Genomic DNA, 15,000 nt, shown 5'->3' on the forward strand with positions numbered 1-15,000 from the left:
CTATCTGCTGTCTCTCTATCATTCCCTCTCTTCCATCTCTCTCTCTTTCTCTCTCTCTCTCTCTCTCTCTCTCTCTCTCTCTCTCTCTCTCTCTCTCTCTCTCTCTCTCTCTCTCTCTCTCTCTCTCTCTCTCTTTATCTCTCTCTCTCTTTATCTCTCTCTCTCACTCTCTCTCTCAGGAAGTAACTTTATTTACAGGCCATTCATGTATGGAACAAAGCTATAGGTGTGATTTAATTTATTTGGACATTGTGTCCTTGAAATATGTATTACCGCAATACTTACGAAATTAGATTATTTCAAAATTTATCAAGGACTTCGCCATACAAAAAGGGATCATGACATTGATATGAAATTGATATTGAGGTGAAGGTGCACTTGACATGTTGATGATCGTAATTATTTTAAATGCAACATTGTTACAGGGACGTTGACACTCATCCGTATTCTCTCTGGGTTTAGGAATAATGACTCGCATTTTCATGGGAATGCTAAGAATAATGATTTAATAATATTCAGTAATGCATTTTATTTACTTCATAGTGCTTATGTTTCTTATTTTCTCTTTTCTTTCCTTTTACTTGAAATATATAATATACATACATGGTCTTGTGTGATTCTGTGTACTGTTTCCTCTTCCTTAATCTGTCAACTGATTTACGGTAGACAATTACTTCCCTTAACGGCATTTTTCATTTGACCGTTGGTGCCAGTTAACGCTTGCTTATTATTGCTTTATGCAACTCTTTGCTAACATTCTTAATTGTACATCTTTTATTCGCAGTTACGTAAGCGTACTTTGCTGTGAATGCTATTATCGGCTGTATATAAATGTAAATATAAATATAGATATATAAATCAGGGGTCGAAATAGTTTTGATTGCAGCATGCCAGTGCTGTATGGTTTCTTGTTTTTAACTACCTCTTTTACCATCTATGATTTCTACCACACTAAACTCTGGATAAGAACTATACCATTTATATCAACAAAACTTTCCTTTGGAAATTAAACATAATTACCCTTTCATGATGCAAGATCTTTTGTGATTATTGTAATCACTATCTTTTTTTATTATTATTATTGTTATTATTATCATCATTATTAGTATCATTATTATTATTACTATTATTATTTCTATCATCATTATCATAATTATTATTTTCCAAAGAGCACATGGCATGTCATAGTCAACCCCCTCACCTGCTATGTTTGTCTCAGTTGCCTAGGGTTGCCGACCCCTGACTGAAAATAAGATTTTGTGCTTGTGTGTGTGTATATGTATTATGTATATTCATACATTTAACGCATATACGCACACGTGCATGCAGATACGCATGCACACATGCATGTGCAAACACACCAGCACACGCACATGCAAACACACATACACACATACACACATACATTTACACTCTGTGTTTACATTTATACACATATTTATAGATAATGTTATGGTGTAGACAGGGATATACATATACTGTTAAACATCTTCATGTGAACAAGCACACATGAACACGACCAAGGATATATACAAAAGACAAACACACAAATGAATGATAGACTTCATGCAAACACTCACAAACTCACTCAGATTCACTCCCACTCACTCCCTCATGCTTGCTGTCATGCTTACTAATTTAATCTCCTTTCCACTATACACCCTCTTTACTGGACAAAGAAAAGGTTTTCTTCATCTGAATTGTGTAATTCTGATGATGATTTAGGCTGATATTGGAACACCAGTTATATATTTTTGTTTTGAATAGTGGAATTATTCATTCTCATTCATACTTTTGACTCGGTTCCTTCCCTCCCCTTTTCCCACACTTTATCCTCCCCTTCCCTTTTCCTTTCTCCCAATGTTTCTTCCTCTCTCACTTCATTTCTTCCCCTCTTTGCATACTCCCTCCCATCTTCTTGATCATCCCATACTTCCCTCAAACAACCCCCCCCCCCCCCATTCTCTCCATACTGCTTGCCATCGCATATCTCCCCCATATTCCGACATACCCTGTTACTCCCATCCTCCTTTTCCTCGTCTACGATTGTGTCTCCTATCCCCAAATTCACTCCTTCCTCCCATGCTTCACTACCACTCCGCTTATATACCTTCCTTCAAGCTACATAGGTTTGAATATATTACATTATCATCATTATACTCCATAGCCCTCTTTTTATAGCATAGCTTTTCAATAATTGAGAATGGGCCATAATGACCTACCCATTCACTAACATAATACTTGGCCTTGTGCAAAAGTGTGTTTAAATCCTGTACAGTCAACCTTTGGGTTTATAGTTGCAGGAACATCAAAGCGCATTGCAGGAGAGTCTCCAAAGGCAACAGGAGGAGTTTCAGAAACAGCATCAACAAATTTTCTCCAACTTGAAGTTCCCCTTCCCGGGATGAGTTTGGATGACTGACTTGAACACACTTCCCCTCCCCTTTAAGTACATGTACAGATATGTATTCACATGCCATGGTTTCTTGTTCTTCTATACAGATTTTGTATATTTTCTGCTGAATATTTTTCTATGAAGAGGCAAGACCAGCATGTTTGTCAAAGAAGTTTTACATCATGAAGTCTGTATATTGAGAGAGTGGTTCTTTAGTTTATGCTGATGAGTCGTCTATATATATATTGATTGTAATAGTAGATTGTAATACCTATTCTGACAATACACACGTATCTCGTAGGTGCGGTTATCACGAAAGCAAACAAAAAATATTTATTTGGAAAGAAGAAAGACTTTGCACTATCCAATTTTAAAAAGAAGAAAGAGTTTGTAGGATCCAAAACATATGTGACATGCACATGAATATATACATAAACACCATTGTTGATATGAATATCTATTTTATAAACTTGAAGTAGAGCATAGGGGAAGGATACTTTATTTTCTAAAATGTTTTTGGATCAGCAAATTTTATGAAGAAAACAAAGAATGAAAATGAGTTAGAATAAGAGTAGAGAAATGGTAAGGTTACAACAGCCTCAAAGATTTTATCATATCAGCAGTAGGTAAACACTGATAGTATGATCCCCTTTGTCTTAGTACATAAATGCAGAGAGTGCAAACAGATTGTCTTCGTATATACTGAGCACGTGAGCTTTCCCACTTTATAGAACTTTGTTGTATAACCATGTAATTATTAAGTAAGTATTACAAAACAGCATTTCATTAGTGAATGTGAAATAAATACCAGCACTTCAAGAATGCTGTTTTAAGTAGATGAAGAGGAAGGAGGAGGAGAAAAGGTTACCAATTCAGTTCATTATTGACAAGTCAAACCAAAGACAATTACAAGGTCTTCAAATAGACTGTATCAGGGATAGATGGCAGTCAGTGGCGAGCAGGCTGAATCCATCATGCCAGTCAAAATCACCTGGTCTGCAATCACCTTGCCTTATCCTGCTTGTTACCTTATGTTGAGAATCTTTTAATTTGTTATGTAGTCTCAATTTAATATGATAGAATTGCATAGAAGAAATATTAGTCTGAGTTCATTATGCATTTTTATTATTAATTCTGAATATATATATCAACCATTATCACACAGACCAGATTTCTCGGCCCTAGGTAGAAAAAGGTTGCTAAACTCCTTAATATTTATTTTATTCTTTTGTTACAAAAGCTATTATAATCTTTGTATTTTAGTTATTTATAAATAGTCAAATACATGTCTGTTCACAATAACATATACTCCTTTTTTTTCTTTCTTTATTTAACAATAATCCAATAATTTAAGTAACTTATTTACTGCTAAGTACATTCCAATGCGCAATTAAATTTATTCCCTTTCTTAAAAAAAAAAAAAAAACTATGGTAATATGGAAAGTTAAAGAAGAGGGTAAAGCCGCAAGATAGTGAGTATGTGCTCTTTCAAGTTAGAGAATAATTAAGCTGATAAGTTGAGCCATTTTTTGTAGATGCTTTTTTTTTTTTTTTAATGTCCAGACTCCTAATTTTTTGTAATCTGACTTATGGTATAAATGTGAACAATATTTATATCTGAAACATGGTACTCTGAAGGAATAACATCAGAGAAATACAAGTTTTCATATAAATTTTCATGAATTATCTAATATTTTTCCTCACAAAAATAACATTTGGAGTGAGATGTAACATTTGGAACAGCATTACAAACAAAAGAAAATGCAACTGATATTTTACACTGCTTATTGGGAATACATCTGAAGCTCTGTACAATACAAGAGGAATGGGAGACACATACTACCCAGCAAGAATGATGATAATGATAATAATAATAATAATAATAATAATAATAATAATAATAATAATAATAATTTGCATTGGGTACCACAACATGCACCCTTCCTTTACTTACCTGTTTGCATTGGGTACCACTACATACACCCTTCCTCTACTTACCTGTTTAATTAGGGGTGTGTCTCACATTGGAAGCAGGGGTTGCAAGTTTATCAAAGAAAAAGAAGGAGGTATGGATCAAAAGTCTTCTTGGTGGGAGGACAGACTGAGTGATGTTCACATTAAACCACTCACGACGGGGGCATTCCAGCCTTGAATGTCACAATGCCGGGGCTTTCGAGCGCTTAGGCCTAAATCAATTAAATGGCTGGCACAATATTGTGCCGCCCGGCCACCGGGCTTTTGAATGAGCGGTACAGTAGTGTACCACCCGTCCAGAGAGGGTTAAGAAGGGGGTAACATTTGGTCACTTAACCAATGATGACGGTCTGTGAAATGGCTAAATGCCTGATGACGGGGCTACACACCAGTGTGACATTCCCGATGCAATATTGCATTGGCACGGCGTAGGGGGTTGCCACTTCTCGCCGGGCCTGTCGGGATTGGGTTAAGTAAGACAGGGAGTTACTAATCGGTTGTCACAGACATCCACCATACACAGTTATAGCTAATCCTTGCCTTTTTTTCTCTCCATTGCTTTATGTTCACAATTATTTATTTATTTATTTTATTATTATTATATATATATATTTTTTTTACTTACATTGGTGTCCTTTGTACAGTGATTATGAGGGATGTGGTTTATGTGTTGGCTCGAAAACCCTTCCAGAGGTTGGTTTAAGTAATACATACCATAACAGCATGACTTCCATGTTTATTTTTGTACCATGATTCATGAGGTATCTAAAGGGCAGAAGTACTGGCTTTAACATATTATTAGAAAGTATACATGGAGAACTGATGGAAATAATACTCTGAATGAGGAGCGACAGTTGTTTGAATGTGTATTCTGGAATTTTTCTTCTTTTGCTCATACAACACCATAAGGAATCTTGATGAAAGAAAAAGAGGAGGAAAAGAGAAAGATTGAAAAGATAAATAGTAAAATACTAAAATACTATGTACAAAATCATATCTATATCAAGGTTAAGGAAGCATGCTTTTAACAAAGGAAAAAATTATCTATTATTTTTATTTAGTTCCTTAATCACACACCAAAACATGAGAAAGAAAGTGTAACTAGCCACACCTTCCTTATGGAAGACACACCAATACTACGAATCCAAAATCCTATTCAACAGAAACATAAAATAAAACATCAACAAAAAATGTACTAAATCTATAAATGAAACTTGAAGTTATGGTTTTAACTTTACCTTGAAATTAATTGGAATCAAACTCCCGAAAAAATGATTTGAAAACAAGCCTCAAAACAGACTGCAGCTTGTGGGTCGCAGTCTAAACAGTAAACCTAGTCATAACATAGAACAGAATCTGGTGCAGTTCAAGGAGAAATGACTAAAATTATCAATAATTCAAAGTTACTGTATGTACAGTATTAATGTACATACATTCGTCTTTCAAATATAAACAGTTGTTCCAATCTTGAAAAGAAATCTGATGAAATTTGAATCGGTAAGTCATAACTTTAATCATAATATCCAGTCAAAAAATTATTATTTTCTCTCCATATATTTACTGAATTCATTTCTTTTCTTGTTACTTCTAAGGAGTCAATATTCTATCATGAAACAATATCCTTGTGAAGTGTGTGTGTGTGAGTTTCAGTGTAAGCATGAGAGTAAGTGAATGTGATTTGGAAAATAACTGAATTATGTGAGTTTCAGTTCAAATGAAATATTAAGACAGTGAGAGAGTAAGTGCAAGTATGAATGAGAGTGAATGTAGTTATGAGTGTAGGTTGGTTAGAGAGAATAGGAGTTGAGTGTGAATTGAGTGTCTGATATTGAGAGAAGTGTAAGAGAGAGTGAGTGAGAGTGAGAGTGAAAGTAAGAGTAAGAGTGAGAGTGAGTGAATTTTCAGTGTAGGTAAAAGAAGTTTAGATAGGGGATAAATTACCTTATTTTTTATGTATTTATCACAGCTACAAGCTCTTGTATTCAATACATATACTTCTATGCTTTGTATTAAATAGTAAAAAATTACTTCCGTGGTACGACATACATATAAAACAACAGTAATTAAAGGCCACAATTTTAATGAGAATATATTTAACAATATTAATTTATGTTATTTTTCATGTAAAGCAATAACTATATGCTCATTAACAGAAAACCCAGAAAACAAGCAAACACATCAATTTTAAACAGATATCTGAATATAAAATCTGGCACCAAACAAACCCAAGAAGTTTGAAAAAAGTATTTTCCTTTAATACTAAGGAAACATAATGGGATTTGCTAATGTTTAAAAACATAACTTTGAGTAAAAATATGAAATGCATGCACTTCTACCCCCACACAAGCATTTGGACAACCACACATTTAATCAATATGCCACCCCTCCCCGTACATATTTTTCTTGAACAGAATTCATAGCGACAAATGTAGAAAAACGGTATGAATGAGACTGAATATCTAAACAGGCAAGAGATGTATTTGAGAAAGACCTTCATCGAAACGCGTGAAATACATCTCTTGCGTATTTAGATATTCAGTCTCATTCATACCTTTCTTCTAAAAAAAAATTCTTCTTCAGGAGAGGAGATGGGGATGCACATGAAACACAATAAACACGCACAGGAAGTCTTCTATTTTCTTCGTTTGTTGTTACCCTATGACATTGTATTTTTTGCATCATGAATGATATCTAACCTCCCAAAAAATGAATACATTGAGAATATACATAGTGAACATGCAACTAATATTATTTATGGGATGGATATCTATGTTCAACAGTTTCTTCCATTCTCAAGAATGAAACTAAGTTGGAGAAAGCAAGGCAAAGCTGTTGCCAAAACAATGTGATGTGCGTATTACAAATTTGCAAAGGGATTGGATAGTGAAGTTAAAGAAATCATGCCTGAAAGCTTGCAAGTTTCTGATTTATTATACTGAATACTTTCCATAATTGAATTGATGAAGTATAATACTTTGTATGGTACTGTGTTTTCTGTTTTAGTGTTCCTTTAACAAATCTAGGCTATATTGGACGGTACATCACAATAGTTAAATTATTGTAATGCATTCATATGGGCTATTGTGTTTCATAGTTTATCTAGGCATTATTCATCACGTTTTTGCGGTCTATATTAGTGTTTATAACTACATCAAACACCAAAGCTAGCTGTCCTTTACATTATGGGTTTCGCTTGTTATCCACTTCTCAACTTCCTCTTCCAAAAGGCTAAGAGGTCCGGTCGACTCCATGACAATGATGTGGAAGGTCTTGATGCAGAAATTGTCGCCGAGCTCCTTTAGGGCTCTCTCTCGCATCTGGGAGATCTTCAGCTGGCCCATCTTGTATGCTAGAGCCTGGCCTGGCCATGTGATGTATCTGTCTACTTCTTTCTGGAAGGATGAAGGGAAGACTGTTATTCTATTTGGAGGGAGGGAGGGAGGGAGGAGGGGGAAGAGAAGAGAAGAGAAGAGAAGAGAAGAGAAGAGAAGAGAGGAGGGGGAAAAGAAGAGAGGAGGGGAAGGGGAAAGGGAAGTGGAAAGGGAAAGGAAAGGGAGAGGAAAGAGAAATAGGGTTGGGTTATAAGCAAACAGAGAGAAAGAGCGATGAAAGGAGAGTATGAGAGATGGAGAGAAAAAAAAAAAAAAAAAAAATGGAGGCTAAGAATGTAAGAGGATAGGTATATAAATAAATCAAATGAAGAGAATTATTCCATCAAATTTGTAACTTATTCTATTATGAACTCAAGAGTATTCTTAATAAATAAAAATATGTAAACAAAACATCCTTGTGAACTAACTCTTTCTACTAATAAGTCTCAAAATAGAAAAAAAGAAAAGCATACATAAATGCTCATTCATTTCATAGTAGTCCCTGCTAAGTTCACCATTTGTAGTGGCAATGTGTGAACCATAAGTTTTGATTCTTGTATACAAAGAGGTGTTTTAGATACAAGAGTCGAGACTGCAGTTCACACATTAACAACACTTCCTGTTGACCTTCATAGGGCAGTGGACTGTACTTTAATATAATATAACCTATTCAACAAGCAGATCATTGTCCTCTACTAGTCATTGTTGAATTTAGTTGTTACATCAGCTTTTTATCTTGTTAACAAAACTAGGTCTCTATTGGGGTTCATACCTATCGTACTATGCTTTGATCAATATATCCTTACACATACCTCTATCTGCGTCTTTGTCATAGCAGTGTGGCAAAACATGTAGTCGATAGCTTCCTCTCTTGTCCAGCCTAGAGCGTGAATGCCAGTGTCCACCACTAAACGACTTGCTCGGAAAATCTCGGCAGAGTAGTGTCCATACCTTACCGTAAGAGAAGGGCGGTTTGATGTAATGAAACTAGAGGTGGATTGTGGATTTTCTTTTGGGCATTTTATAAATCTTTAAGGAAATCCATATACCTTTATGATGATAGGATGAATGCTCCTTATTTTTGGGAGAGAGACATAGGTAAATGGGAATGAATGATCTCTACAGGAGTTCATAAAATTATTTCAATATCCTTTTGCATAAATAATTTGGAAAAAAAAAAAAAAAAAAAAAAAATCTGTCACCAAAACCACTAATCTGCAGACAGTACCCCAATCCCTCCTTCCCACACACCGAACCCACCTATCATACAGATCATCGTAAAGTCCCATCTCAAAGCCCAGCTCTTCCGCATACAGAGCCCAACCCTCTCCATAGGCTGTGTTCATGGGAAACCGCGAGGGCGCCTGGCCATAGTTGCGGTCTTCCATCACCCGCCTGAAGAAGGGCATGGAGGATGAACTCCTGCAGTAGGAGCGGTGGTAGTGGTGCCCTGGGTTGCCTTCATGGAGGGAGAGGGTCATCATGCCATACTTCGGCCTGTTGGGGAGCTCATAATCATTCATTTTGCTGTGCTGAGGTCCTCTGATATGTTTCTTTTCCCTCCCTGTGCCCTCAGTCAAGGGAATATAGTCAAGGATACATGGAAAATCTCTTCCAAAAAACATTAATATATATGAGTATATATATAAAGATAGATAAATAAATGTAGATATAGATAGGGTATATATATCTATAATCATGTACAAATTAACAAACACACACATTGGTACACACAAAAACCATAAATCCAATGCCAAAACCTAGTGCACATTAAAAATAAGATATCATTAGATTAGTAAGGTTTCCATGTTTCTATAACTACCTACATATATATATATATATATGTCAACTATCTATCTATCTACTTATCTAAATAGCAATTGACCAATCCAATTGCATACTGACCTCTCATCCTATCCATTCACCAATTTTTCTACCAAATTACTATCACTCATCCCATCACTCTCTCTCTCTAAATCACTTACACGGTGTCAAAATGATGTGTGCCGACTTGGAAGACGCCCCCTCGCGTTCCGTCGTAAGAGCCTGCCTCGTAGAAAGCCCCAATTTTGTTCGGATTGGGGTCACCTTCTATTCTGAGGTTGAGATGATCATTCAGGTTATGAGAATTTTCAGAAGCTGTAGTGCTCTGGACATAATTAGGAAATTAGCAAATTAGTCTTGAATTTATAATTGTGAAGTATATGGAAGGATAGAAGTAATTATGTGATATCCTTAAATAATGAAATGATAAATATCCTCAAATATTTGAATATATAATTTTGTAAAGTAAGTACACCATAAAGTTTCAAAGATTGTAAAATACATAATTAGTGCAATGTATTTAAAGACAAATAAAAAGATGAGAAATACAGCTAGGAGGTTGTATTTCTCAAAAGAATCCTTCTAGAAAAAAATGAGGAAAACAAGTTATTATTATTCTACATATTAACAACATTAAGAACATCAACAAAAGGTAAATTTGAACACCTACCTCCCCAATCCTTAAGAAATATATCTTAGTATAGAAAAAGGGTTTAATTAATTTTTACACTTCTTTTATTTGAACACTTACTTTCTTGCTAGCTTCTTAACTTGTGTACATACTTACTGTCTTGGTTGTTCACTGTAATTACCTCTTTATTTGCTTGCTAACTTCATCTCTGTCTTCCTTACTTCTTACTCTCCTAATTGATAACTTCAACTTAATTGATAACTTCAGCGCTCCCTTACTTATTAACTTTATCTCTTTCTCACTTACTTGATTACTCTTTCTTACTTATGGTCTTACTTACTTCAACCCTATCTTTGGGAGCTCAGCGAAGAGCCCAAGCATTTTGGGCTCGATCTCTTTTGCCTGCAGCTCAAAGGCGGCCAGCAGGTCGTCTGCCTTGGAGAAGTAATGCTTGGGGTCATCTCGGAGCAGGGAGGAAAATTCCTGAACTGATATGTTGTACCCTAGTGCCTTCACCACCTGTGGAAGGAGAGATAGAGAGAGGAGGAAGAGAAAAAGTACTAAGAGAAGGGTAGAGAGAAGGGGCAGTAAGTGGGGAAAGAGGCTATATATATATATGGAAGGAGTCATAATGGTATCATATTGACAGTTCCTATTGATTCATATCATTTCACAATTACTAACAAAGAATATAATATCATATAATCCACATCATTTTCTAATATATGCTGCTTATTGGTATATATGCATAACTAATCCCTGTTGTCAAAAGCAATAAGTATGGCAGCTATCAAATACCACAAGAGAATTTAGTCAATCCCTTATACAACGACCAGAACAAGATCGAAATCATGACAATGATAGAACCGTACATAGGTAGTAAGGTGCGGTACAAGATCTTTCACAGGTACGTTGAGAGAGTATGTTAAGAAAGATAGACAACACACATAACAAGTTATAAATAAGAAAGAAAAGATGGGAGGAGGAGAGAGTAGGTGAGAAAAGAGGAAATAACTGAAGAGATAAATTAATAGGAGAAATAGGTGATGTGAAAGGAGCATGGAAGAGAAAAGAAGAGGGGAAATATAGAGATTGATAAAAAGGTAAGAAAGAAATGATGGGGGAAGAAGAGAGAAGAGGTGACTAGAGGATGAAGGAGTGTAATAGGAGAGAAATTACAGGAACAGAGGATGAAGAGGTAAGCAGGAAAAAGAAGCAGGGAAATAATAAAAAGAGATAAGATAAGAGGTAAGATATAATAAGAGAATGAGAAGAGGAGAAATAAAAATGGAGATAATGTAATGTGAGAGAAACAACAGGAATCAAAGAAAGTGGGAAAAAAGGGTAGTAATTTATGGTAATAAAAAACAGGATAAAACAAAGCTCAAAATAATATATTAGAAATGATAGAAAAAGAAAGAATAAAATGATAAAAATGAAATGAAAAGACATATTCAAAATAAGGAGAAAAGTAAAAAAAAAGGGAAAGAAAGAAAGAAAAAAAATAGTACTAATGAAATCATAAATAGCAGAGTATATAAAATATCAATAATGAAGCAAATCTAACCCGCATATATAAAGAAAGAAAGGAAAAGAAAAAGAAAAAATTAAATTATCCCATTAAATCAAAACGACTGTCAACCTTTTCCATCTCTCCTTCAATACGTTCTACTTCACGCACTCCAGTTTGGTGGATCTCCTCAGCAGTTTGATCTGTTAACGTGTGGAATCTGTGGAGTAGATAGACCAGAAAAGAATAAAAGAGAATGAGAATAAAAAAAAAACTTAATGTCAGGGGGGGGGAGGGAGGGAGAGGGGGGGGGGGGGGAGAGAGAGAGAGAGAGAGAGAGAGAGAGAGAGAGAGAGAGAGAGAGAGAGAGAGAGAGAGAGAGAGAGAGAGAGAGAGAGAGAGAGAGAGAGAGAGAGAGAGAGAGAGAGAGAGAGAGAGAGAGAGAGAGAGAGAATAAGAAAAAAAAAAAAAACACCTTTTTTTAATACAAACACTATTCACAATACATTCTCAAACCACAAAAAGAAAACAAATAATATATTCCACTCTTCACAAGCATACTTAAAAAAAAAGAGACACACGTCAAAGATCATAATATCCAAATAACTACTAACTTTAGGAGTTGCTTGTAACGATTTTCACCATCAGGGAGTGTGGTGACTGCTATATCTGGCCGCGTTGTGTATTCAGTCATCACAAAACGTTGCAGTTTCTCGAAAGCCGGAGAGACCTGTTGATAAAATAAGTATCAAATTATGAATGAATAAGCTGCACAAATTAGGAAATATATAATGTAACATGATATGAGAAACAGCAGTAGAAAATTATTGAAAGTTGGATATAAAATAATTAAGATACCAATATCTGTATGAGAAACATTAAGACAAAAGAAGGGTATCTGATAAAGTAAGAGAATAAGAAAAAAAGAAAAAAAAAAGAAATAAATGAAACAGAAAATAAACATCATTCATATTTCTATACAATACAAGAATGACATGATATAGAATACACAATATACCATCCATATGACAGATCTTCTCTTAATTTCTGCTCTAATTTTGTATCATTTTATCCCACTGTCTTTTTCAATGTTCAATGATTATATCCTTGTGCATAATGTTACCAGTCTTCTTAAAATCATTTATGACTTTCATATTTCTATAACAAAATCTAAAGAAATGGATAACAAGAAAAATATTCAATCTCTTTTTTTCAAAATCAATCTGCTTTGATTTTTTGACAATTCTTATCATATCTTCACCATTTCTCCATTCTATCCAAATAATTTAATAGATTTTGCCATAGTGCTAATATATCTACACCTTTAACTTTTCTTATCAAACAGAGACAGACACAGATACACACACCTCTTCCCTTATGATCTTCCTGGTCATCTCTTGCAACTTGTAGCACTCTTCCTCCTCTGCAACTGTGTTAGGGATATGCAAGAAGGGTTTCCATAAGGGTGAATCCTCTGCCCTTTCAACTACGAAGGACCCTAGACTTGCGGCCACTCCTTTCTGCAAAACGAAGGAAAGATGTTATCATTGTACAGTCATTACATATCATTATTACTATCACTACTGTAATTTTCATGACTTTCGTCATTACTATTATTTGAACTAATGTTGAATTTATTATTAATATTGTCACTATTATTATGCCAACTATTGGTATTAACACTGTTATAATGATTATTATAACCAGTATCACTCTCTTTATCATTAATTTCATTGTTTCATTAATTTCTCCATTATAAATATCAATATCATTTTCACTATCATAGACTATTGTTATCATTATCACTATATCATTACTGTATTTACCATTATCATCATTATTGTTCTTACCAATATTAATAAATTTTTTCAACTGTTTCATATTCTTTCAAGACCATGATGATTTTAAATAAACCATTAATCCCATTCCTTAATATAGTCTTACAAAAACATATTTTCTAAGTTTCTGATTTTCTTCCTATTTGTACTTGCTACAACTTCAAAAAAGTTATGAATATTTTTTTCATTCAGCAGAATCATATACTTTGTTTTACCCTGTTCAGCATATCACACTGAATCATTATAACTTCAGTTAATATCATTAATATTTTCATTATTATCATTATCTTCATAACTATTTTTCTTATTATCATTATCATCATGATCATTATTTCAACCACTATTACCATTATCATCCTTTTAATCATTATAATCCTTACTATCATCATCATCATCATTTTAATCATTACAATCATAGTTATAATAATGTAACAACAGACGCCATCTTTATCATCAACATTATTCTCATCATTAATATCATCATCATTATTAAAACACAATTACTATCATTACTCTTATACCTGTTCACATTTACCATAGAAATTTCATGGTGGACTATACCCTCAGAAATCCCATGAGACATCAACTCCTTGATCTGACCGAGCTGCTTTGGCAGGAACTTGTACCGAGAAAGCAGTTTCTTGTAGTCTTCAAGGGTGTCGAGAGACATCCATGAGATAAGCCGCTCGAAGTCCACGTGTATCCCTTCCATGGTGCACAGTGGTAGTAAGTATCTGTAAGTGGAAGATGCTGGAATGAAACCAGAACTGGAATTCTTTTTTTTTTTTTTTTTTAGTTTTTAGATGTTAATTGGATGAATGGGTACTGTGAATGCATTTGAAGATGTTGTGTTTTTCAAATACATTTCAAAAGCCTTTAATGGTGTTTAAAATGTTTGTGGACAAAAAATCTATAAATTGGAAATGTTTGAACAATATACAAAATACCATATATCTTACTATAAATAAGAACCTTTCTCAAACTAGACAAGTGGTCTGAAAATGCCAATAAAAATGCAAAGATTCAACCTAACTGAAATTAAATATAGGAAAAATACAAAAATGCGAGAAAGTAAAAATACAATAAAAAAAACTACACTTCTATACCTCTTAAGGCATATTAATTTACCCACATTATATATTCCCCCCTCCCCCAAAAAAAAGAAAAATAAAGAAGCCAACACAGAAAACACAAAAAATGACACCAACTGCATACCTAAACCCTCAAACTAAAAGACATATATTTACATCTAAACCCTTTAACACCAACCCTTTATACTGAAAACCTTCAATATACGTCTCCAGTTCTGCTATCAGCGCTTTGACATTAATAACGTCAATGTGCTGAGTGAGGCCGCTTTTGAGAGCTTTTGCCTGCTTGAGGAATGCCTGGCACTGTTCATATCGAGCCTTGTGTGCGGAGAGAGAAAGGTCATCGAGCTTCTCATCTTGGTCGTG

The 15,000-nt window shown here is 34.5% G+C and overlaps 2 protein-coding genes across 3 annotated transcripts in view; one reads left to right on the forward strand and one right to left on the reverse strand.

The window, feature by feature from the left end:
* Positions 1–3,703, forward strand: part of LOC122263398 (uncharacterized) — a 25,229-nt gene extending 21,526 nt beyond the window's left edge. The window contains exon 4 of the mRNA XM_086533573.1: positions 2,298–3,703. Coding sequence (XP_086389699.1) covers positions 2,298–2,408 — 111 coding nt within the window. The 3' untranslated portion in view covers positions 2,409–3,703. The remainder of the gene's footprint in view (positions 1–2,297) is intronic.
* LOC122263397 (uncharacterized) overlaps positions 2,923–15,000 on the reverse strand; it is a 14,283-nt gene continuing 2,205 nt past the window's right edge. The window contains exons 2-12 of one of the 2 annotated variants that reach the window (XR_015190708.1): positions 14,813–15,000; positions 14,079–14,277; positions 13,073–13,225; positions 12,320–12,435; positions 11,838–11,925; positions 10,536–10,714; positions 9,726–9,836; positions 9,001–9,237; positions 8,553–8,691; positions 4,394–7,761; positions 2,923–4,349 (exon numbers count right to left, since the gene is read on the reverse strand). The exon at positions 14,813–15,000 is cut by the window's right edge and continues 9 nt beyond it. Coding sequence is in view for 1 of the 2 variants with exons in the window: in XM_043031804.2 (XP_042887738.2) it covers positions 7,534–7,761; positions 8,553–8,691; positions 9,001–9,237; positions 9,726–9,836; positions 10,536–10,714; positions 11,838–11,925; positions 12,320–12,435; positions 13,073–13,225; positions 14,079–14,277; positions 14,813–15,000 (1,638 nt within the window). In the remaining variant the exon portion in view is untranslated. Of the gene's footprint in view, positions 7,762–8,552; positions 8,692–9,000; positions 9,238–9,725; positions 9,837–10,535; positions 10,715–11,837; positions 11,926–12,319; positions 12,436–13,072; positions 13,226–14,078; positions 14,278–14,812 lie in introns of both variants that reach the window. The other variant, XM_043031804.2, reaches the window with a different exon arrangement.

This window comes from Penaeus japonicus, unplaced genomic scaffold, assembly GCF_977035675.1.
Source record: "Penaeus japonicus unplaced genomic scaffold, GWHDUDI00000001_assembly GWHDUDI00000039, whole genome shotgun sequence".
In the NCBI taxonomy this organism is placed as follows: Eukaryota; Metazoa; Arthropoda; class Malacostraca; order Decapoda; family Penaeidae; genus Penaeus; species Penaeus japonicus.